Genomic DNA, 26,544 nt, shown 5'->3' with positions numbered 1-26,544 from the left:
AACTTGTTTTTAGCCCGATGAGAAGAAAAGAAGAATACATTACAGATTTTCGCTGAATACAACTCCATGAAGAGAAATCCAAATGAAACAACGCAAGAGTTCACAACCAGATTCAATAAGGGGTACAGTTATATCCCTGATGACATGAAACCACCCCCTGGTTTAGCACTCCTCCACTATCCTCATGCCTTTGACCCAAACGTGGCTTATAAGCTTGGGGAGAGAAATCCTGCCACCTTACAAGACATGCAGAGAAATGTAGTGAGTGTTGAAGCTAATTTGTTGATTAAGAAATCCAAGATAAAGTCGGAGAAGACACTTACCATAAAGGAGGAGTCATCCTCGTCTTCTAATGGTAAACTTGACACTCTTATAAAAATCATGGAAAAATGATGGAGAGAATGACCATTGCAGACCGACAGGTACAGCCTTTAATAAGGAATCCAAATTATAGGGGTCAGCAACAGTCACAATTCAGAAATAAGCAGAGAGAGCAAAAGAATCAAGATTCTCAGGGACAGCAGCAAATTAGAACTCATTTCAGCAAAATTAAACTCAGGGTCCAAAAGAAGAAGAAGAAGAGATTGTTGAAGCAAACCATTTCTTTGAGGAGGATCAGCATGCTCAACTACCTATTTTTCTAACTGAGGAAGATCAATTCTCTCAGGATTCTCTTGCACCAAGTGATTAGCAACTTGTCCTCTCAAATGATGATGTATGGGCAGTGCAGACCGAAGAATATCAAAGGGGTTATCAGAATGCTCTTAGCCATATGCAAAAGCAATACAATTTGAGGAGCAGAAATGTGCCTGTTACATTGAATCAAAAGAAGCAAAGTGCTCAAAGGGATCAAAACAAAGAAAAGGAGATTGTTATTCTAAGTCGATAAAAGACCAATGAAGCCTCTACCAGCAATGCAAGGAAGGATAAGGAGACTCAAAGTGAAGGTCAGAGAAAGGAGTCTTATACCAAAGGATAGCCCGAAAAGAAGGATACCACTTCAAAAGAGGTAGAGAAGCAATCTAACTTGTTTAGTTTAGAGAATGAAATTTCTAAGTTGAAAGTTTCTATCCCTCTAACTGAACTAGTCAAGAATGATAAATATAAGTCTCAGATTGCCCAAGATGTTAAAGGTAGATCAGATGTCAAATATGGTTAATGTCGCCAATGATGACCTCGCAATTCTGTTTGGTCTAGTCGTAGATGGGAGTCCAGAAGATAGTGAAGTCCCACCATTCTACCTTAGTCTGAAAATTCGTGAATTTATCCTTCATAACGCCATGTTATATTCTGGGGCCTCACACAACCTTATGCCTAAAGCCATTATGGACAAATTGGGATTAGATATCACCCAACCATATTATGACCTCTATTCTTTTTTATTCGAGAAGAGTGAAGTGTCTCAGTCTTATTAAAGACTGGGTAGTGTCTCTAGACCAGATTTTGGCCAAGAATGTGTTGATGGATGTGGTTGTTGCTGATATTCCTCCACAATTTGGCATGTTGCTCTCTCGGTCTTGGGGAGCAATGTTGAAAGGCACCCTACTACTTGATTTCTCTTACACTACTATATCGGTGTTTGGGCAACTTAGAAAACTGTAACGAGAGAAAAAGATGAAGTTTATGATTAGTAGCAAAGAGAGACCTAATACATACCGACTTAGAGACTTTTATTTTGTATAGTGATAAATGACTTCAGTCAATGATGATAGTCAGATTGTTGAAATTTTAGAAGTTTCAGAAGTTATAAGTAGTGTGCATAAGGATTTGATTGCACAAAAAGAGAAACAAGATGTACACTGTTTACAGCGAGAAAGTTCACCTGAAAAGACTGTTGAATCAGTGCAAGAAACAGATATTGTCGAAACAGCGAGTCATCCTCCAACAAGTAAAATAAATCAGCCCTCCAAATTTCAGTTTTCTGATGAAGAAGATGGTCTTTGGACCCTACAGTTTGATGGAGCATTGGGAAAGGAAGGAGTTGGGATTGGCATGTGGATTCATGGTCCCTTGCATCAGTCAGGTAAAGTCCCTCGCAATGTAAGATTAAGCTCATATAAGTTGGCTTTTGATTGCTCAAATAACAAGGCAGAGTACGAAGCATTGATTGTCAGCCTTAAAATTCTCAAAAAGATGGGAGCAAAGAAGATTTCAGTTTATGGTGACTCCGAGTTGGTGATTAAACAAGTAAAAGGGGAGTACTAGGCCAAGCATCCAAGGATGCGAGCTTATCGAAATGTTGTCCTTGATATTCTCAAAACTTTTTCAAAATATACATTGTCTTTGATTCCTAAAAGTCAGAATTTTATGGTTGATTCCCTTGCCACTGCAGCAAGTATGTTTAAGATCCCCATCCACTCTAATAAGAAGTTTTCAATTCATGTCAAGCATCGTCCAGCTGTCCCTAACAATCTGAGATATTGGCAGGTATTTTGGGATGATAAGCAAATTAATAATTTTCTACAAATGGAGGATGAATTCTTGCATTCCCATATTGATGATGTGTATGATGAGAATGATCGGGTAATTGAAGCCACCGAGGTTGAAGTGTTGCAACTGAAACACAATAACATTCCACGATGTCTCATACCTTTGGAAGAGTTATTTGATCGCTATGATGTCACCAAAAAGACAACAATGGTCCCCACAAAAAAAGGTGTTTTAAATATAAACCTTGGCACAGTTGACAAGCCAAAAATATTCAAGTTGTCGAAGTCTCTATTCCCTGAGATGAAAGGTAAATACACTGCTTTAATGGCAAAATTTTCTGATGTATTTGCTTGGGACTATTTAGATCTAAACGTGTATGACAAGAACATCATCCAGCATACTATGCCAGTCAAGCCTCATCAGAAGCCATTCCGCCATAAGCTGAGAAGGATTAATCCCAAATTGTTGCCATCCATTGAGAAAGAGGTAAATAGACTTTACAAAGTTGGTATCATAGTTCTATTTGTTTTTCTGAATGGATATCAAATCTTGTGCCGGTAAGGAAAAAGACGGGGGAGACAAGTCGTTGTATTGATTTCAGGAATTTGAACAAAGTGTCCTTGAAGGACATTATCCTCTTTCGAAGTTGGACCATATTTTGTAGAGGGTAGTTGGGGCTTCAAGGATGTCACTTCTTGATGGATACTCTGGATACAACCAAATTTTGGTGCATGAAGATGATCAATTGAAAACAACCTTTACAACACTGTGGGCTACTTTTATATATGCCAAGATTCCATTTGGGTTGAAGAAGGCAGGGGCTACATTTTAGCGAGCAATGGACATTGCTTTTGCCAATGAAAAAGGTGTATTTCTAGTTATTTACTTGGATGACCTTACAGTTTTTTCCAAATTTGATGAAGAGCATTTGCATCATCTAAGGATTGTTTTTCAGGGGTGCAGGAAGTACGGCATTTCATTGAATCCAAAGAAGAGCTTATTTGCCAAGGGGCACATTATTTCAAAAGATGGTATTTGCATTGATCCCGTAAGAGTGGAAGCAATCCAACAGTTAGATTTCGCAAGAAACAAAAGAGAGATTCAATCTTTCAATGGAAAAATCAACTTTTTGAGGAGATTCATCCCCAATCTTGGTGAACACTTGAGAGAGATGACTAATATGCTGAAGAAAGACAGTGACGTAAGATGGTCAGAAGATGCAAAGAAATCATTCAATGCAGTTAATTTTTCATTGTTTTGTGCTTCCATCTTGATCAGCCCTGGTTATACTTTATATTTCATCATATTTTCACTTTCTTCTAAGCACACTTTGGTTGTTGTCCTAATGCAAAAAAAGGACCAAAAAATTGAACAGTCCATAGACTTTATCAGTCAACCTATAAGAGATGCAACACTAAAGTATAACATTATTGACAAACAAGATTTAGCCTTGGTGAAAGCTCTAAAGGACTTTCGGGTATACATTCTTCATTCGCACATTTTCAATTATGTTCCAACTGCAGCAGTGAGGGATGTTTTCACGCAAACAAATCCAGAAGGTAGGTGGGGAACATGGATCGCAGCGATGTTAGAATATGATCTGGAGATAAACCAACAAAGTTGATCAAGGGACAAGGCTTGGCAAAGCTCATGGCCGAATCTAACTTGCATGCATTGGATATCAATCTAATTGTTTCCATCTTTGAAGAAGAAGTGGAAGACATGCTGATACAAATATAAGAGATTTTTACTTCATCTCCTTGGTATTCTGACATTGTCTATGTACTCCAGCATTTGAATCCTCCGCCAGAAGTGCCAAGAAGTAAGAGTAGATCATTGAAATTAAAAGCTTCAAAATACTGCATCCTTGATGGTGTCTTATTTTGGAAGGATCCGGGTGGTGTGTTGTTGAATTGTCTTGTCGAAAGTGAGGCAAAAGAAGTGATGAATGACTTTCACAAGGGAGATTGTGGCGGTCACCTCTTCTAGAAAACCACAGCCAACAAAATTTTGAGGGTTGGTTTTTATTGGCCAACTCTTTTTGCTGACGTATATAAAATTGTGATGAGTTGTCATGAATGTCAGATTTTTCAGGGGAAAAGGAAACTGCTACCATTGCCATTGCAGCCCATTTCAGTCTCAGCACCATTCCAGCAGTGGGGTCTTGATTTTGTTGGGGAGATCCATCCTTCATCTTCAGCCCAGCACAAATGGATCCTAACAACCACAGATTACTTCACAAAATGGATTGAAGCGATCCCAACCAGGCAAGCTACTGATTCGGTAGTCATTCAATTCATTGAATCTAATATCTTGTCAAGATTTGGTTGCCCGCAAAAAGATAATCATCGATAAGGCTACTGCCTTCAAATCTAAAAAGATGATGGAATTCTGCGAAAAGTATCATATCACATTGGAGAATTCAACTATTTATTACCCACAAGGTAATGGACTGGTTGAATCTTCCAATAAATCATTGGTCAATATAATTATGAAGATGTTGGAGGTCAACATGAAGAACTAGCATAAAAATATTATCAATGCTTTATCGACGGACAAAGTAAGTAACAAGAAATCCATAGGTATGTCACCTTTTCAGTTGGTGTATGGGATTGATATTGTCTTTCCTTCTTCTCTTGTTGTCCCAGTCATGAAGATTTTGTAGGAAGTTGGCAGTGAACCAAATGATGTACAACGAAGAATAAATCAGATGATTCATTTGCAACAAACCAGGGAGGAAGTATTTCAGAATACTTCTAAACTTCAGAAAAGAATAAAGAAGATTTATGACCGCAAGACTAAAGCAGATGATTTCAATATGGGGGATATAATTCTTCGTCGGGATGCACGGAATGAAGAGAAGGGCAAGCACAGTAAGTTTAAAAATCTGTGGAAAGGGCCATACAAAATCTCAGCTTTGAGAGGCAAGAATGCTTATCTACTAGAAGAAATGAATGGACAAGATTATTCAAGGGAAGCAATCAATGGTAGGCTTCTCAAGCACTACCTTACTTGATGAATTTCTGAAAAAAAATCATTATCATTGTAAATACCAGTTTACTTTCCTATCAGAGTGTGAAGTAACTATCATGGGAGCTTGAAGCCCGAGGAGAAGGCCCTAAGGTTTCTTTAACCAGCTATTGGTTTGAAAGGTTCAGTTTGTTTTCTATTGTCGAAGTCAGTTCAGTTTGTCAATATTCAGTTTTGAGTTTGGTGTTCTTGTTTTTAACTCTATGCCCAATGGATCAGGCTACTTGGTCTACGGTGTTCTTGGCACCTCCTAAAGGAGCTACCATCCCCAGCTAGAGCCAATGTTAATGTCTTCCAGTCCTGCCAGTCACCAGTGATCAAATGTACTCTTTCAAAGTTGTTGATAGGGTTATTAGGTCAAATTGTTATATTTTCAAATAAAATTTGATCACTGGTTAGTATGTCTAAGTATGTTACTCCTCCCTCAATTTCATGGTCCAATGCCATTTTGGTCGTGTCATCACTCATTATGATGAGTCATCAGTAAATATCTTGATCACCATCTCAATCTCATCCCATAGTCGGTTTCATACTCCATTAGATGTCATCAATAGGTCAAGTCATCAAAATGGTCAAAAGAGTCCTGACATCACTTATGGTTCATCATTATGGGAATATTAATTAGGGGAAATAATGTGTTCAAGGAGATTTCAGCTTGTTTAAACATCGCCATTCATACTCCATATACCTCCCTCAACCTTCCCTCATAAATCCCCTCATTCCATCCAAAACCCCTTTTTCTTGAGAAAATCCTTAAATCCTAAGTCAAAACCCATTTTTCCCTTGGAAACACTCATATTTCATATTAATTCCCAAACTCTAGCCTTATCCCAAAAATCCTTTGTATATTCATTTAACTGTGTTTCCATTGTTATACATTGAAACTTAGCCAAAATCCCTTTTAAATTCCAAAACTCTAGCCGAAAGTCCATTTATAGTAACTCTAGCCGCACCCATTAAACTATATTGAAATCTCTTTAAAGGTCGGAGCCCGCGTCGGCGTATATCACATGAAACTACAAAATAACGCTCCTCACCCCTTCTTGTCTGTTGATTGTGATTAAGTCCCACATCCCGCAATCGGTCCCATCCCACAATCGACCTATCCCACAGCAACAGTCTCGCATCCCGCATTAAGTCTCACCATTAAGTCCCGCAGCGATATCCCGCATCCCGCAATCGGTCCCGCTCTCCAATCAATCCCGCTGATTTCCCCCACAATCGTCGATCGCACCAACGTTAAGTCCCTATTCCCGCATGGTCCTTCCCCCGATTGTGATAAGTCCCAATTATGAGTCCCAGCCCCTGGCGGTAGGTCCTAGCTCCCAATTGCGATAGGTCTCAACCCCCGGTGATCGCACCCATCTAAAAAAATTTCTCCGCAGGCCCTTCTCTCGATTGCGATTGCGATATGGTGAAAGCACCCTTTCTGGACCTGCCAGGATATTTAATTGTATTTTGAAAAACTATGGGTCCGGATTTGTGGTTAAGCCCCGGCCAGATGCGATAAATTATAAAATGGTTCTTATAAAGTATCAGGTCCAGGCCATCGGCAAAACACTATGGAAAATGGTTTAGAACCCCTCTCCCTGCTGCGATTGCGATATATAATCGGCCCAGATCTCATCAGCCTGGATCAAACAATTCAAATCAACGACTCATATTTCTTCCCGATAGTCAATATCAGTTCAGTTTTTCACGCCTTCGGCCACGATTTTTCATTGTCTTTTATGTAATTTCTCAACTGAAAGATCACGGCCTCCATTCATAGAGCACCAGATCACACATTTCACCACCGCTTGAAGGACAATGAAGACCTATTCAACACGTTTTAAGCAGCAAAGGGAGCCAACATTGCAAATTCATTACAACAGCTTTCAGAACAGAATGCAGAAAAAATAGAACATCAATCAATCAGCAGGACTAACAGAAGTGTTTATTCAAGGCCTCAGTTACACCAGAATGCCCAGAATAGCACCAAAGCTCAGCCCAAGGATATTTTTAGCAGTGTCGAACTATTTTTGTGAATATTTGTAATAAATCTTGAAATTTGTTTCAAGATATTTTTCTGTAAACCATTGTATAAATACTTCAAATTTCGAAGTATTAGGCATTGGACATTAGAGAGTGAAAGGCTTGGAGCTTTGTATTCATTATCTTTTTATAGGAAATCAAAGGCCAGTTGTAGCTATTATTTAGGAATTCTTGTGGTATGGGTTTGTGATAATATTTTTCTTCTGTTAATATCTTATATGAATGATATATTCATCTCCTTTCCATATCTATGCTTTTCAGTGATTTTCCTAGGAGGTTTTAAACAAAATTCTTAAGCTTAAGCTCTGTTTTGTTAGGAATTTCATGTTTATGTTATCTATCTTCTAACAAATGAATTCATGCTTGCCATGCTCATTTTGAACCTTTGCTTTTCCACCCTACACTACATCGACAAAACCCCAAAGTATCACAAAGGCATACCTACCCTGCTCCTCTTTATCTCTTGCAACTGAACCCTTGAGACCTGACCTAGTTCCTTGATTTTGACTCTTGATCCAGCAAACTCTAAATTTCAAAACCCTAGAGCTAAACATACCTAGCCTAATATATTTTTCCCATTTCAATCATATTTGGTTGTGAGCTTTATAGAGAGAGCCCTCTCTGGTTTAGCAGGGCTAGCTGTTGAACCCTAAGTGGTTTGAGGTTACCTCTGTCAATCTCCTTTCTAAGCCTTGGGACATTGTGGAGGATTACAAGCGGCTGCCAACGTTGGTTTCGAACAGCTTTAGTGGAGGCAAACGTGGTTGTTCGAATGGCAGAGGTTATTGTTTGTCGCAGACTATCGACGCAAGTTGTTGTCGCTAATGCAGTTGTGGTTGTGATCGCTGAAGCGGTTGTTGTTTTCTTTTCCGTTATTGTGGCTAATGCAGTTGCAGTTGCATTCCTTGAGGCGATTGTTGGTGGCTTGTATAGTGTCGCAGGGACAATGCAACAGCGGTTGTTGTTGGTTGCACGGGTTGAGCAGAACTCAGAAAGACATGGTGGCTAGGAAGGTGGCTTCGACTGATGTGTCTTTACACTTTGTTTTGTTGTCTTTGTTTTTTAAATATCTTTGAATTTTTTCTAATGTATATATTTTGATTTTTTTCTAATGATATATATATATATATATATATATAATAAAAAAAATTATATAATTTTTTATTAATTTTTTTAATCTTGACTTGTTTTTTTTTCAAATAATTTTTTTTCTAATATATAATATCTTTTCCTCTTTCTTTTGTATTTTTTTTTCTTTTTTTATATCTTTTTTCATATATATACTTTTTTTTGGAATTTTTTTATTTTATATATATATATATATCTATATATATATATATATGATCTTTTTCTTTTTAATGGCCAAAGGCCTGATGGCAGAATGTAGAAACTCCAAAACTATGTAGTGAAACGCTTCAATCTGACAGCAACAAAGTTGATGAAGACTTGATGGCCAAAGGTCAAATCAGACTGGCTCTACGTAGTGGTTGAGAGGCCAGAGGATCAAATAGCTCTGATACCAATGTAATGAAGTTCGTACTCTGCAATAATCTTCAGAAAACTTCAAAGACAAAGACATCCATTGTAGGAAAAGTAATGATATATTAGAATATTTTAATATAAATGAGATATTTGTGATTACAAATTAGGGTCCCATATATATACCTAGTTAGGTAACATTTCACGAATTGTCATGTCTTTAGAGACATGCCTCTTCGATAGTAATCACCAGTTAATGTTCACTAATTAATCATTACTATATTTACATTATTTTTATATAAATTATATTCATAACAAAATTGAAGACAACGAAAGAGATCTATGAAAAATTGGTGGAATTGTTCTCTGTAAATACTGAAGGAGAAATTATATTGTTAAGAACTGAACTATACAACATGAAGGTATCAAAGGAAGAAGGGGTCGCCTCATACCGTATGAAGGTATCTCAAATAAGAGATCAACTACAAGAGCTAGGAGAAGTAACGTCTAATCGAGAAATGACAACCATAATGCTCAATGCACTACCTGATGAATGGGGCAACTTTGTATCAAGTAATTATGGAAAGAAAGAAACTACATTCAATGATCGATGGTCATTATGCAAGATTGAAGATAAAGAATGATGTCGGATCAAGTGAATAAACTCAAGCATATGTAGCTATGGCAAGGAAGAAAGGGAAGTCTCAAAAAAGACTTCGAAAGAAAATTGACATGTCTAAGATTCAATGTTATGAATGTAATGAATATGGGCACTTAAAAAGGAATTGTCCTAAACTCAAGAAGGACAACAAGAAGAGAAAGGAAAGAAATGAAGCTTGTCTCACTAAAGAAGTAGAAGAACCAGAAAAGAAGAAATCAAAGGAGGAAGTGAAAGACCTTTATTATGACTGAGATAACCTCCTTTGCTTAGTTCTTTTTAGTTTAAAGAAGAGAGCAATCATGATGGAAAGCATCACAATTATGATAGAATGCATCATATTGAGATGACATCATCATAAAGGCATGGAAGGATAATCGCAGTAGAAGTCTATATGGTTGAAGTAGTCATAGTACATGATAGAATGTAAGTGGCTCATGGTATCTTCATTAAAAGCATAGAAGGATAAATGAAGTAGTAATGGTTGAAGAAAGTCATCTAGCAAGATAGAAAGATAAAGAGATCATTATGCATCATCATCATTAAGAAGAAGCATTTGCAAAATGAGGATCATCAAGATCCTCCATTGGAATCTTTGTTAGGAGATTCATCTCTACTTAGAAGAAGCAAATGTCACAATCCACCTTGTGTGGGATCCACAGTTTAGAAGGATGATGGTATGATGACAAAGATGTGCAGCATGTCAATTGGGCGAAGTATTTTCATCTTCAACCAAGGAATGGAAGTTGCTAGAAGAAAGTCTAGATGACCACATGAATAAAGAGGTATGTATATATTTGGTAATAGATAGGTAAAGTCATGTCATCATATACTTGTAGATAAAATAGTTGAATGCTCTATCTTATGAGCATGATTGAAGAAGAAGGGAATATTCCTTATGAATGTTATATGAAGGTATGAATACAATGTACCTTCAACTCTTCTACATATTGACAAGATGAAATCAACATGATATGACCTAATGAAAAATGAAGACAAGAATGTTGTGTCTATCTCTCCCTCTCAACTAGGGAAGATATGACCATTCCTATAAAGGAATGTACCCAAGCTCCTTTTGACCAGGGACTTGCCCAAGCTCCCTCTTAATTAGGGACTTGTAAGAGCTCCCTCTTAACTAGGGACTCTCCTTTTCGTCAACAACTTCTTCTTCGTGGGTCCTTCAGCTGCTTGATCAATTTCTTTTCTTGATGTCATGAAATTCAATCGAGCTTCTTCCTTGTAGGGCATTAGCCATGAACCACTTTCCTCCTTGGCCCGTCATGTCATTTCTTTCTTCATGGAAAGTGGCCTTATTGGTATATATTTGGAACCTTCTTCATATGGCTACTTCTTTCTCATCATGCTTCTTTCAAGCATTTCCATCCACCACATGAATGCTAGTTGTATTTGCGCTTACAACTCTTGTTCCAGTAGCCCTGCATGAACTCGTCCAAGTATTATTCAAGAAAACAAAACATAACATTAGATCACATAGTACCTTACGAGATGGCTCTTCATCATGACATTTTCCTGTGGGTATCAGCATCCTGCATACATCTTGAACATGTTGGCAATATTGTCATTGATGGCAAAGGAGCAGCAAGCAGCAAGAGAAGGCAAAGGAGCAGAAGAAGGAGTAAGAGTTTTGATACATTAAAATGTTTTGATAATGTTGTTGATGTTACTATATTAAAGAATTTGTTGTGATGTAAAACTGTTCATTAAGCTTAATTGTTGTGATGCAAAGGCAAGACTCCAAGGCAAAGGCAAAGATTGTTGTGATGCAGTAATGACAAAGATTGGTATTTGATGTTGGCATTAGGTTGATTCATTTAATGATTACATGTTGCTAAAATTAATATTTGATGAATTATTTTTGTTATAGTATTCAAGATATGAAGAGTTTGGAAACGAATGAGTGGAAGGCAAAGATTCAAGCCTGTTCACTTCATATTCCTATGTGGGATACGAACATCCAGAAAACTATCTCTATAAAATATGTGATTTTGGAAGGCATAAGGGATGTTAGAGAATGGATGAATGTGGGGGAGCTTATTGAACTATTATGCATTAGTTACCAAGCATTTATGAAGCTGATGTGAAGCACATTTAAAGGGAAGAAGATGCAGAAATGAAGACGGAGATACGTAAAGTTTATGATCAGGTAAACCAGTACATTGTTATTTCGTGTTTGCATAAGGGGATGATAGTCTCCTTTCAAGTTGAAGTTTGACAAATATCCAGTTGAATCTGGTTGACGTAAGACCCTCCTATGGGTTGTAGCCTACAGAAAACGTATGGAAGTTGGAGCTTCCTTGCATGTTGCAGCTTGCAAAAAATGGAGGTAGCAACCTCCTGTAAGTTGGGGCCTACAAAAAATCAGATGTAATAAGGAGTAGGAGCTTGCCTTTCCATCACATTAATAATAAAACCATGGTTTTCTCCCTTTATGGGTTTCCACATATATTTGGTGTCAATGTGTGTTGTTATTATGTGCTCATGTATCTGGTGTGGTTTGCTTATTACTTGCTGATCACATATTCATATGCTGGTTATTATTTGTTAAGCTGCTCATGTTATTTATCAGTTAATGATATTATTGAAAAGCAAATTAATGTCCATGTATATACTAAACTAATTCACCCCCCCCCCAGTTTAGTCAAGTTTTCAACAGAGACATCTCCCAAAGATATCCATTGTCAAGGGTCTCCATCTTTTTCAGACTCTCATCAAAGTGTTCATATCTTTCCAGGGGATTTCCTAGTCAAATCTTCTTGGTCTTTTGGATGTTGATTGCCTTTATCATGGTTGCATATCTCATGATATCTTCCTCTTACACATTCCATTCACAGGAGCTTCCAATCAGAGTTCCTTAATTATAATCAACCACCTCATACTTCATATGAGGACATATTATGTTGATTTCATCTAGTGTGACTTATGCCTTCATGCATCCTTTCAGAGGAGGAGATCCTTTTCCTTTGATCATGCTTCTCAAAATAGAAGTAGTGATCCATGTTACCTGCAACCATGCGACATAACATTATAATATTATACAAGCATACATACTTCATTTACCTTTAGGTCATCTAGGCTTCTTCCAGCAGCTTCCTTGATTGAAAAGATCTTCAATCCCTTGATCTGCTTCATTTCTCATGTCATCATACCATCATCCCATAAATTTCATAAGTTGGAGTTCCTGATGAAACACTTGCTTTCAATCTAGATTATTGAACATTTCGATGAGGATTCCATCAGAGAATCTTGAGGATCTTGCATATCTCCATCTGGCAGATGTTTCCTTTTTGACTTGACGTATGATGAGCCTTGTCCTAGATGACTTCATCCTTTTCTTCAATGTCCAATGGGGTTCCCAAGAGCTCTATTCTTCATGTTTGCCTACCATGGATTTTGTCTTTCATGATTCCCATGTTGATGTCACGAGCTCTTGTTTCTAATGCTTTCATGGTGTCGTAATGCATCTTATTATTTATCATCGTCATATCCATAACAAAATATTTAGGAGCTTATGATAAGACCCTTTTGTGAAGGAGACCATCTCAAACCTAGTAGAGATCTCTTACTCCCTCTTTCCTTGGTCCTTTTCAGCTACCTCCATCTTTTCGGTGATATGAGCTTTCTTTCCACAATCTTTCCATAGCATTGAATCTTAGCTATACTGTTCTGTCTTGCTTGAGGACGAAACTTACCTTTCCTTTCTACAAATGTTCGAGTCCTTTAGCTTTTAACAATTTTGCCCATAATTTTTCCCTTTTCTATCTTGCATTGATACCACAAGTTGATAAATGAGGTAACTTTCTTGTCCCAAGGACACTTGTTACCTTGCTTATCAGTTGGTGTATTTAAGAACAATGATTATTATCTTCTTATCATCTACCCCAGATCTCCCAATTGAGATCTTGTGAAGATATCCCTTCATTCTTTGATGCCTTTACTTTTGTGTAGATCAGGTCTAGAAGATATGACCTTCTTTTCTGCATTTCCAGAGAATATATCTTCTAGCATTTCATATATCTCTTTGATGTCTCCTCTCCTGCTACATAGGGATGAGAGGACCTTTGACTGATTTCATCAGAATCCTATGAGTCCCTTGATCCTTTTCCATGCATTCAAACAATGCTTGACCTTCAGAGACTTTTCCATAGATATCAATGACTTCTCTTTTGGGGACTATATCTATCCTCCTTTCTCATGCAAGGAATTTTGATGACCCAACCAGTTTATAGATCTCCTTGCAAACACGAAGTCATTTAACCAAACTTGATTATAGAATGAAAAATACTTACTTGGCAAGTGAAGATGAAATCTTCACCTTGATCACGTTGAAGATGCACTGATGCTTCCTCCGGGTGATCTTCAAGTTGATGTGATTTTGTTTCTCTATACATTGTAGATCCTTGTGGTCTTGTTATAGAGTTTAATCCTCCTTGCTGGTATAGAATCCTAGATACTTTGATTTGTAGATCCTTGAGGCATATTACTGTGGCATTATTTGTACCATTCTACACTGAACCGAGATTACTTGTGCCCTTATGCTTGACTTAGATAGCATTGAGACTCTTACCAGGATTCCATCAAGATTGTATCACCAAAATGTAGGATCAAGAACATGTGACTATGATGATATTGATGTCCTTTCTGTGTTGATAACTTCAGCACTGAACCATACTATTGATGTCCTTTCTGTGTTGATAACTTCAGCACTGAACCATACTATTGATGTCCTTTCTGTGTTGATAACTTCAGCACTGAACCATACTATAATCTGTCAATAAAACTCTGTTTTATTATCCTTACTGTAATCCGCTTCTGTGCACTGTGGTTTAGCGTCGAAACTTTGTCCAAGTTTTGTGTATTGTAATCTAGGTTGAACCAATCACTGTTTGGCACATCCGTGGTATGTCATCCAATTATAAAGGTATGTATTGCAGAGCCTTCGAACTGCTGCATAGAGTGACACTATAATCACTGCAGTTTTGCCCAACAAAAACTGAGTTTCCTATCCGAGATTTACTGAGGTCCTCCTACCTGTGATTGTGCCGAGACATTAATATTGTGATCTGAGCTTGATATCACTGTTACCTTGACTTTGATGCCCTTATTTTCCTTAGACTGTAACCATAGCTCCAATGCCATGTTGAGAATTAGGTAGGGCAACATTTAATTTAAATTCTCTTTCATTGATTACTACTTGTGTACTTCTTAACATTATCTTTGTTCCTTATTATTGTTCATGTTCGATACATCAAAATAGCAATCAAACCAATAATTAGGCTTTAAGCCAGGGCTAAAACCCCTCCTCTTGAGGGGAAAACCCGCAAACCTCTTCTTATAGATTCTTCACAAGATGAGTACAAAGACCATGACAAAACCTTGACCTAAACTACCTCTCCTAGACCAAGACACAGTCACCCTTCTTTCTTGCTCATTCTGCACCATGTAGCACTGATAGCTTGACTTCTCCTTAGCTCTGAGGATATCTCTATAACTGCTCATCTTCCGCTGAACCAAGTCACCTTTCCACGATATGTCTCTCCATCCGAAATTGATCCACTGTCTTGACACCCGAACTGGCAGAGACATCTGATCCACGATCTGTCTCTCCATCGAAACCAGTCCACTGTCTTGACACCCGACATGGCAGAGACATCTGCACCTATCTTGGCATCCAAACTGTTTTCAGTTTTCACTTCCTCGCTGTCCCTTTCACTTGCTGACCCTTTCACATGTACTATCTGAAGCCTCAGCCTTCCTGTACCATACCTCTGAAAATCTCAGAGAAGTTTTCCGAGTTCTGTATTCTATGGAAGTGATCCGAGCTGCCTTTATATAGCTGTTGGTGCCTATATTGGAGCCGACATGAATCAGTGAACCGATGTGTCTTTTATTCTGATCCGACATGAGTTATATATATATATATTTATTGAGGTCGGTATTTATCAAAGGTTGTCTCTATTTTACGCCGACATGAAGTCTCTGTCATGTGTATATTGAAGCTGACATAGGATGACTGTGCTTGTCTATTCTGGAGGACTCTTACAAGTGTACCAACACTTCATATACATGACTCTGTATTATACATTTATGACAAGATGACAAATTCCTAACGACCTCAGGAAGAAGTCTTTGAGCTATAATAAAAACTCCTTGCTCATGAAACCCATGATGCAAGTATTACAAAATTCATTTTATTATCTTGTCTTCTTCATTACATAAATTCATAATTACAAGTCATTATGAACACTGAACCTAGCTACATTCTACAACATGAGGATCATATGAGGTTGTTGGCTGGAAATTTTCATCAATGGGAGAAAATTCTCCTATTGTTACCCCTCGGTAACAATACCCATTGACACTGATCAAACTATGACTAGTTAGCGCATGGCCCTCGATGAATATGACCACCAAATTAACAGTATTAAATAACCAAGGGTCACATGTCCATAAAGATCTCCATTCAAATATGTGACAATTCAATGTATATGTTTTTCTCTTTTCCAAGGAAAGAAATCGGCCTTCCTTTCAGACCGAAGGCAAGAGTGAGGTTGTTGGTACCAGGCCAGCCCACAGTTATATTTTTCTCAAGCTCGAGGCCATTACAATCATATTCTTCAAGGCATCAAGATTCAACGTGTCACTAGTAGGGATTTCAACCTGGGTGGGTAGGAATAGGATAGCAATCATTCCACTCAACCACCCGAGATGAACCCAATTAATAATTCAATGTATAATTGTACACATATCAGCTACTATCATAATCATCTCTCATATTTTAAATTCATAACATTACTTTTATCTGTATGGGTTGCTTTATGTTATCCTATTTATTTTGGATATTTAGTCAATGACCCAATTAGGTTCATTGCACCAAAAAGAAGATATTGAATGCTTCCCATTGTACTATTTTTTACTGTCTACTTGATGAGCTATAATCACTTAAGTTTAATGAAATTTCTTCTCTTTTAAATCTAAACAATGAGAATACATGCGCACACACATATATTCATTTTGGAGAATTCACGAGGAATAGTCAAGATCATTAGTGTGATGAGAATGATTTGAAGAAAGAGGCAATTACATAAAAGAATACAGAATGCAACCAAAAATGTTGCAGGACCATTATCAAATCAAGCTCCTACCATTTGCTCAAAAAATAATCCAATAAATGAAAATGACAAAACAAACTTAAGTATGCACTGATGCAGATCTACCTTTTTTAAAAGCACATTTTGATTGCTGCGACGACTCTGTATCGTCATTTTGTTTTGAAGAACATTTTTTATCTTCACAATCCTCACCTGAAACTCTCTGCAAGCAAATGCAAAGCTATTATTAGAACTCAAAACAGCTATTAGCAAAGGCTGTTCACCATCTTCCCACTTCCTCATAGGAATATGAAAGACTACAGAGTAACTGACCATTGAAGAAAATATTATACTGAAAACTTCTACAGGATTTACAACAATTACATTAAGTTGCAGATTGTAACTTTATGGTCCAGATAGTATAAAAATATTACAAAACAAATTTGCAACAACAATTTACAGTAAATAGATTATATGACTGGTTATGAAAAAGTCAACATTATGAGTGTGTTTTTGGTTACTTTAACACTAAGAGAAAATGAAAAGACTTGATGACCAAACTATTTCTAGGCTTTTGAAAATCTCAAACCAAGCTTTTACAGATTTGAAAGAAAAAGAAAATCGATTTTCCTTGTATATACTAATGCTTTCACATGGCTATAAATATGCCATGACCATAAATAGAAATCAGTATATATGAATTTCTATCCCAGTTAAGACAATTTATTAACATTTGCTCAAACTTTTAATAGAAAAAAGGATATTAGAAATAGTTCAGATAAGTAAACTCAAAAACAAAATTCATGTGAAAGGAAACATGACAAAATAATGTTGTCTAACCTCAAAATGGAGACAGCCACTCCACACACTGCCCCTCCTTCCCCCCTTCATGAGTGCTATATCTAGAATCGCCTTTCCAACAGCTGTTCAATATGGATCATAGCTGAAAAAACCAGTGATTTTCTGGTTTGAGCTAATGGATAGTGTTTTAGAAGAGAGCAATTTCAATCCCCAGAGGCTGCTCTCACATTCCAAAGAATGCCATCACCAAACATAACAGATGATGGTTACTCTAGCTGGTAAAATGCAGTGATTCCAACAGCCAACTGAATTCTTGGAGGTGATTTTAATATGATCAAGTGAGATGGTAAGATAATTAAGGAATGGTGGGAGTAAGAGCTATTTAGTACCCTCAAACCCAAAGGAAAACAAGGTTGGATGGGATAAAACCCGTTGGGAGACAACAACAAAGAAAATGGATCACATGAACTCATTGGAAGACAACAGAGAAAAAAGTTGGACAACATAAACCTGCTGGGAAACAAACAACAAAGTCTGGAAACATAAACTGTTAGTTTTTAAAACCCAGCAACTAATTTAATGAAATTTAAGAAACGAAAGAGTTAAACCTGAACTTTCAAAAGCATTCATAGGATATACTGAATTTCCTAACTGAATATTGCAGCGGAAAAATAAACTTGAAGACACAAGCACATAAAATAATCAACACCAGAAATTTACCCAAGAAACCCCAACTGGGGAAAACCTGCAAACTTGTGTGTTCTTATTATGCTTCAGTGAAATATTCAGAAAATGATTACAAAGAGGAGGGAAGACTTCCCTTCACTCAGCAAATCCCTCAACACAAACTGATCTGTGCCCTTTTCTTCCTCTCGGCCTGGCTGCCTGCACACTGTACAGAAATCGTACAGGTCCATACGGCCTGAGTATGTCCCCTCTGTGCAGCTGAAATCGGCCTGGCTGAAGATGAACGCTGGCTGGAAAATTCTGAGGCTGTTTGACCTCTCTTTCTTGCCCTAGTTGTGCTGAACTGAAAACCCTACGCGCTGAACTGAGAACCATTTTTCCTGCTGAGCTGAACACACAAGTTGTCTAGTGCATAATGAACCAAGTCTGCGCCCTTTTTCTCCTTCGAAGTCGACCTGAGCCCACCATTTCCATGAATGGCTGAGATTTGATCTCAATGGATGGCTGAGATCATTTAATTTTTTACTGTAGTTAAATTAAAATTTAACTAAGTCAAAATAATGAGATAAAGTGTAAACTACACCTTTGGCCCACCTGTGGGTCCCCTTGCTAAATTTAGCGCACCTCTAAATTTAGCTGAACCCTTCCTCCTCTAACTCCATTTAACACTCCCTCTTAGACAGGAAGGTGTTCGGTCCTACACCCTGTTTATCTCTAAAGTAGACAAATTTGCCCCTTGGCATTGCCTTGGTCAGAATATCTATTTTCCACTCTTTTATAGGGACGTACTAGAGTCTGACTTTACCCCTCTGAACACAATCTCTAAGATGGTGGTACCGAATCTCGATGTGCTTGAAGCAGTCATGAAACACTAGATTTTCAGCGAGCTTGATGCAGCTCTGATTGTCACAGTGTATGACTATGGGCTCCAACTTCTTATTGAACAACCCAGCAACTAGTCTCCTCAACCATATGGCCTCGTAGGTTACCTGGCAGGCAACCATGTACTCGGCCTCAACTGAGTTGAGTGCCACTGATCTCTACTTCTTGTTAAACCAAGAATCAGCTGCAAACCCAACAATGAAAGTACAGCCTGAAGTGCTCTTCCAGTCCATTGAACCCCCTGCCCAATCTGCATTTGTGAAGCCCTGAAGGCTCACACCATCAGCCTACCTATCCAACAACCCATAATCTATTGTGCCCCTAAGATACCTCAACATGTGCTTGGCAGCAACCCAATGCACTCTGGTCAACTCAACCATGAACTGGCTCAATTGGTTAACTGCGAAGCAAATGTCAGGTCATGTATTCACCAAATACATTAACGACCCAATAAGTTGTTTGTAAAGAGTGGCATCAACTCGCTCTGCTTTGGTAGCATCCACCTTCCTCCAGTTTGTGACTAGAGGCGTGGTTATGGGCTTGCAATCCTACATGTGAAAACTATTGAGAATCTCCTACGTGTACTTAACCTATCCCAAGAAGGTCTCACCATCACCCTGCCATACCTCAACCCAAGATAATAGTGCATCAGCCCTAAGTCCTTCTTGCAATCCTAGATCAGGTTGTCTGCTCCTGTCAATATCAGGACGTCCACATACGGCACTAGAATGAGCGTAACACCTCCAACCTAAGTTACCTGACACAGGGATTCGGGATTCATAGTGTCAGATTCGGACACGTTGACCCCCCGGAACAGGACACGTAGGATTCGTTATATATTATTTTATTAAAATATATATATATATATATATATATTAAAAATTAGATATTTCTTACACAAATTTTAAATAATGATACAAATTTATTGATTTCAAACATAGATCTTCATCTATAGCATGCATAGTACATACAAAATTCAAATACATGTCAGTGGTCACATAAATCATGATTCATAATTCATTAAACAGACATAGATTGCATCAAATCTGGGAATTTAAATATCCCAACTTCTGAATGATAATATCAAAATTTCAAATTCTATACCAACTCTCTCTTGGCAAAAAACACCCCAGTAAAAAATATGGGTCTTTCGCGTTCACTGCATCACAAGACTGCATTTTGCTCTTGTGTGCCACAGTTTAGCCCAAAACAGGGGCCATATATTTATACACGATTAAAAGCTGCCAGAGAAAATCAATTTTCTATGGTATGCTCCTTTCTCGTATTAAGAATAATAGAATACAGAGATGATGTGGAACTTCCTCCTTGATCCAAATCTTGCATATTCAAACATTCTCAGGCAGCAACTTCTAAAAGACTGAAGCATTTTCTTTGGCTGCCCTGGTCAGTCCCTCACTTTCAAGACAATTTTATGGAAACAAGCCCTTCTCCACTTGCAAACAGCTCAAACAATGCTTGCCAAATGATAAACAGCGTGACTGTAATGAGGAAATGCGGCCTTTTCTAACCCGTGGGAGTCCCTTTTCCGCTATACGAATCCTGGAAAATAGGACACGCAGTCAAAAATCGAGACACATTGGAGATTCGAAGAATCCTGATAGGATTCAACAAATCCTGTTTTGGGACATGTTTTTGGGACGAATCATGTCCGACATGCCGGATTCAGACACGTGGCCCCTATATAACGAATCCGGTTACTTAGCCTCCAACCATAATGTAGTACATGTTGGGATCCGCATCATTCTTAGTGAAGCCCAATCCTAGAAGGTAGTACAGGTTGGGATCCGCCTCACTCTTAGTGAAGCCAGATCCTAGAACGTAGCTATCTATCCAGGCATACCATGCCCTCGTTGCCTGCTTGAACCCATAAAGAGCTCTCTTCAACCTGCGAACATGTGTGTCTCTGTTGAAAGTCTCAAACTGCTCAACATATATCTCTTCCTCAACAACTCCGTTAAGGAAAGCAGTTTTCACGTCCATTTGGTGGATTTTCCACCCCATATGCGCTGCAATCGCCAATATGATCCTAATGGACGAGTACCGAGCCATGGGTGCAAACGTCCCATCATAGTCTATACCCTCAACGTAAGAGAACCCTTTGGCCACAAATCTAGCCTTGCGCTTCTCCACACTCCCATCAGTTGCGTGCTTTGATCTTATACACCCAACATGAACCAACCATTGATTTTCCAACTGGTCTCGGCACTATCTCCCAAACATCGTTCATGATGAAGGAATATTCCTCCACCATGGCATCTCGCCATACCTGCCGAGAGGTTACCTCCTTGTAGTAAGAAGGCTCTAAGTCTATTAACTCAATCATCAATGCCATGTACCCTGTGTATCTTTGTTGTTTACTCCATCTGAATGTGGAGTTGGGGGCTCCAACTCTCTCCTGAGCCTCTCTGATCAACTAGTCTTCCCACTGGTTCGTCCTCTCCCTGTACTGGAAGTCACTGGCTGAATGGACCCCTCTCGCTCTACTCTTTCCTCCTATTCCTGCGCTTTTTCCTCATCTGTGTGCTGCTCAGCCTGCCCAATAACCGGTTGTAATGAAGTTTAAGGAGTTGATTGGGCCTCCAGCTTGGGATACTGTTGCTCCTCCTGTGATGCACCCTGCTCACGCTCCAAGGACTTCCTAAGAGCCCTTTCTTCCTTGAAATTCACATCACACTTGATCACCATCTTTTTGAGTGTTGGGATGTACACCCTGTACGCCTTAGATGTCTCGCTATAGCCCACGAAAATGCCCTTCTTTGTTGTGGACTCTAGCGTCTTTTGGTAATCATAAGGCACATGGCAGTAAACAAGACTGCCAAAAATCCGAAAGTGAGACACGTTAGGCTTCTTTCCTATGAAAGCCTCCTCTAGTGTGACTCTGCCTAGCACCCTGTGTCGGCTCCTAATTCTACAAAAAGATTGCAGTGTTGCATGCCTTTGCTCAAAGAAACATAAGCAATCCCCGGTCATGCAACATGGCCTTAGCCGCTCCAACAATGCTTTGGTTCTTGCGCTCAGCCACCCCATTTTGCTGAAGGTTATAGGGTTTGGTGAGTTGTCTCTTGATGTCCTCCTTGGCACACAAGTCCTTGAAGGCATTGGAGATGTACTCCCCACCGTTGTCGGACCTCGGCACCTTGATCTTTTCACCTGTATGGTTCTCCACCAAGGCTTTAAACTCCATGAACTCCAAGAAGACTTCATCTTTTTTCTTCATGAAGAAGATCCACGTCTTTCTCGAGTGGTCATCTATGAAGGTGACATAATATTTGTATCCCACAAAAGATGGAGAGGAAAATGGTCGACAGACATCTTAATGCACCAACGCTAAGATGCTCTCAGCCGTGTTGTCTCTGTTGGGGAAGGATGTCTTGGCATACTTGTCGAGCGTGCAACCCTTGCACACGTCATGTTGGTCAACACTGCCCTGTGGCAATCCCGTGGAAATATCTTTAAGAATCTTCAGCACTCCATGGTGTATGTGACTCATACGGTTATGCCAAAGCTCCCCAAAGTCACCGCTCTGCTCACTAACTCCTTTGTTGCTCAAGGTTGCGACTATCTAAAACTAAAGCCTCTAGAGGTTCTTCACTCTAACTCCAATCTGCTTAGCTGCTCCGGAGTTGAAAGGCTTGATAAAGGCCATTCCTCTGTTAAAGATAACCCCATAACCCTTGTTCTCCAAGGTTGAGACTAAAACAAGGTTTTTTCTTCAAACCTGTGACATGGAGGACATCTCTGAGGTAGAGAGGAATCTCGGACTCCCTCTCAAACTTGACAATACCGATGCCCTTGGCTAGGTACCTACCATCATCTCCCAGCTCTATGTGAAACTACATGTCCTTTTCGGTCAATTGGTTGAAATAATCATTATTCTCGGTCATGTGACAGGATGCTCCATTGTCAACATACTACACGCTATTGGCCAATGGGCCACTGAGCTTTCCATGCAAGCTATGAACGAGAAATCCCTCTCAAAGTGAGAAGTGAACTCCTCCACCTTTGTTGATGCTGCCAAGTGGTCCTTCCTGGACCCCTTCTTCCTGCTTGGACATTTGGTGTAGTAGTGTCAAAACTGATGGCAAGAGAAGCACTTTATCTTACTGAGATCTTTCTTCTTCTTCTCTTCTTTGGAGTTAGACTCAACCCCTCCTACGCCTTTATTTCCCCTGGCCTTGCCCCGTTTGCAAGTTAGGGCAAACTTCTCCTCTTCCTTTATCTTGACATGAAAACCAGATCTAGTATGCTTTTGAATCTCCTCCTGGACGCAATCACTCCATACACGCTCCCAATCTGGAAGCTTTTATCTGTCGCTCATTACATCAGTGAAGTTTTCCCATGACTTAGAAAAACGCAACAGTGCAAAACTAACAGGTCTTTGTCTGACACTGTCTCCCCAACTCCAGCTAACTCGTCCCTAACTTGGGTGAATTTGGTGAGATAATGAGACCACGGACTCAAACTTCGCCATCCTGATGTTTTTGACTTTGTCTCTGAGTACCAATTTCCTGGCCTCACTTGAACCTCGGTACAGTGCTATGACGGCTACCCACATAGCCTGAGCTATCTTCTCGCCAGAGAGGTGAGGTATGATATGATACTTGACTCCTTCAAGGATAATTCTTTTGGAATTTGCGTCCTTATTGTGTTGGGCCAACTGTTGAGGTCTGTAGGTTGGGTTGTTGGGTTGTCCACAAACTCCCAAACTTCTTGCTCCTCCAACATTACATCAATCATCTCTCTCCAAGAACAAAAGTTTGAGGCTCTATCAAGGAGGTCCTCAAATCTCAGCCCCAAATATGCCATGCCGTAATTCGATCTGCTCAAAAATCCTAGCGTAGAACTTGCTTGGAGAAAATCCTTGCGCAAAGCTCTATCTAGAAAGCCCTAGCGCAGATGCTCACTAATAAACTGCATTTTCTCTAGCTTTAAACCTGTTCCTGATGAAGTAAACACACTTTTTGGTCTTCAATTAGAGGTTGATATCTAACACCATGTTAGTTTTTAAAACCCAGCAACTAAATTAATGAAATTTCAAAAATGAAAGAGTTAAACCTGAACTTTCAAAAGGATTCATCAAATATACTGAGTTTCCTAACTGAATATTGCAATGGAAAAATAAACTTGAAGACACAAGCCCATAAAATATTCAACACCAGAAATTTACCCTGGAAAACCCAAATGGGGAAAACCTGCAAACTTATGTGTTCTTATTATGCTTCAATGAAATATTCAAAAAATGATTACAAAGAGGGAAGACTTTTGTAATGTCCTCTTCAAATTGAAGGTTAATGAGGGACGAAATAGCCTTTCTAGCCCCATAGGCTATAGTCTTGATAAAGGAGTAAAAAACCCATTTTTTCCCAATTTGGGGCAAAAGTTGGGTCAGTTGGGGAAAAAGAACCCAAAATTAGGGGTTGCACCCACAACCCCTCACATCTTGAAGCCCATGGAGAAATCTATAAATAGAGAGGAGTTGAGATCAAATCATCATCATCATTTTGTGGATCAAATCATCGCTAAGGGTTTGAAGACCCCTTCTCTCATCAATTTCGGTGGTAAAAGATTCCACCCTAGTTGACAACTTATTTTCTTTTCTATTTTTCCTATTCTTTCTACTATGTTCAGGCACAAGATTATTAAAGAAGTTATGGTCTGAGGAAATCAAGTCAAAATAATTCTTCTTAGGCAACCGTTGAAGCAAGAGACATTGCTGCTAAGGAAAAGAAGTGTCTAAAGCCCATCAAAGATCAAATCCAACCAATCTGAGGGCATCATATGAGTTCAACGCCATTTGTTTCCATCCCAAGCTCCTGGAGGGGTTCTGTGACAGGTCTAGGTTTCCACAATGTTTCTGAGGGTGTTCAAAATGAAGTTGAAGGTCGAGTTACCCTCAGAGACAACTTCGGAATTCATACAGCAGATCCAAGGTCCTTCAATAAATTGTGGATCCTGTAACAGCGTGTGACAAGTTCTTGAAATAGAGTCAAGCCCATTGGAGTAGACAGAGGCAAGAACAAAGTATGTACCTAAGGCAAAACCTGAATACTTTGAGCAGATAAGACCTCGTGGACGGTTTTAGCAATTTGTAGCATCTGAAATCTCAAGTTACGGTATCATTTCGTTATCAAACTGGTTATGTTTGTATCTACTAAATGTTTACTAAATGTGGACCATATTGTGTGGATCTATAATATTGTGCCAAATTGTTGTATGGACTTGATGAACAGTGCATTGTACTGTTGGGATTATTGCATTTATTGATTGGAAGTTTGAATGTAATAAATGCTACATTGTTCTATTCAACTATTGAGAAGTTGGAACTGTCCATTGAAGAAGACATCATTTGTATTGAATTAACTATTGTTTGGGAAAAGAAATTATGTTGAAACCCTGGTGCCCTAAGAAACCCTAGGGCAAAATTACCCTAGACCATTACAGTGGTATTAGAGCAAACATCCTACTAGCTTGTGAGTACATGAGCCAAGCATGCTTCCTGAAGATACAAGCAACATCACAGTAAGAAAAAACGGATACCCATTGTTCAGCCATGGGGGATAGAATAGGTCAACGAGAACAAGTGGTTCCACAGCATCCTAGCGCCATGCTAACAGCGATACTTCTGAGACAAGAGCACATGACTAATGCATTAATACAAGGGCAACAGCAAGGACAACAAATGATTCATACATTAGCTCAAGGATATCAACAACTTACTCAATTGTTGACTCATCTCATAGGAAATCAAAATGTTCTTGGCAACAACAGAACCACCACTGAAGGTAGCGGGAGTCATAACCCTGATCCTACTAACTCCAGGGCAACCAGTAGAAGCTGAAGAAGTCACCAACAGTTACTTCCTCAATTCATGAATAATCAAGCAACGGCAGCCCAAGAAGAAATTGAGCTAAATAGACTCCTTGACAAATACTTCCAAGAATATGCAACACTAGAAGAAAAGACTCAAGCAACCATGACTTTCAATGAACACAATAACTTCAGATTCAGAAATAGACCCAAAGGTCAGCCTAATTCTGATCTAATATGCAAGGTAAGTAAACTTCCACTTCCCTCATTTGATGGATCACCTAAGTGTACGACAAGAGCTTGGGTGCAAAAATTGGACATCTACTTCAGGCTCAACCCTATGTTAGAAGCAGACGCTATCCAATTTGCCACACTACATCTAGAGGGAGAAGTGCATGAATGGTGGTATCATGGTCTAGTTATGTTGGGGCATGCAAACATCACTTCTTATGAATCTACTGAAGATCACTTTTTATGAATCTAATGAAGATTGTATAACTGAACGTGGACCATATTGTGTGGATCTATAACTATATTGTTGTATGGACTTGATGAACAATGCACTGTACTGTTGGGATTATTTCATTTATTGGTTGGGAGTTTGAA

The 26,544-nt window shown here is 38.9% G+C and overlaps 1 protein-coding gene across 2 annotated transcripts in view; it reads right to left on the bottom strand.

Moving 5' to 3' along the window:
* The window catches only part of LOC149163603 (uncharacterized), a 373,003-nt gene that overhangs the window by 329,367 nt on the left and 17,092 nt on the right, over positions 1-26,544 (bottom strand). For both annotated transcript variants that reach the window (XM_089431784.1, XM_089431785.1), the window contains exon 6: positions 16,867-16,963. In XM_089431784.1, the coding sequence (XP_089287910.1) occupies positions 16,867-16,963 (97 nt within the window). The remainder of the gene's footprint in view (positions 1-16,866; positions 16,964-26,544) is intronic.

Source organism: Pinus tabuliformis, chromosome 5_1, assembly GCF_031772625.1.
Source record: "Pinus tabuliformis cultivar Carrire ecotype Pingquan chromosome 5_1, CPIR1, whole genome shotgun sequence".
Taxonomy (NCBI): Eukaryota; Viridiplantae; Streptophyta; class Pinopsida; order Pinales; family Pinaceae; genus Pinus; species Pinus tabuliformis.
This window is presented reverse-complemented; position numbering and strand designations above follow the sequence as displayed.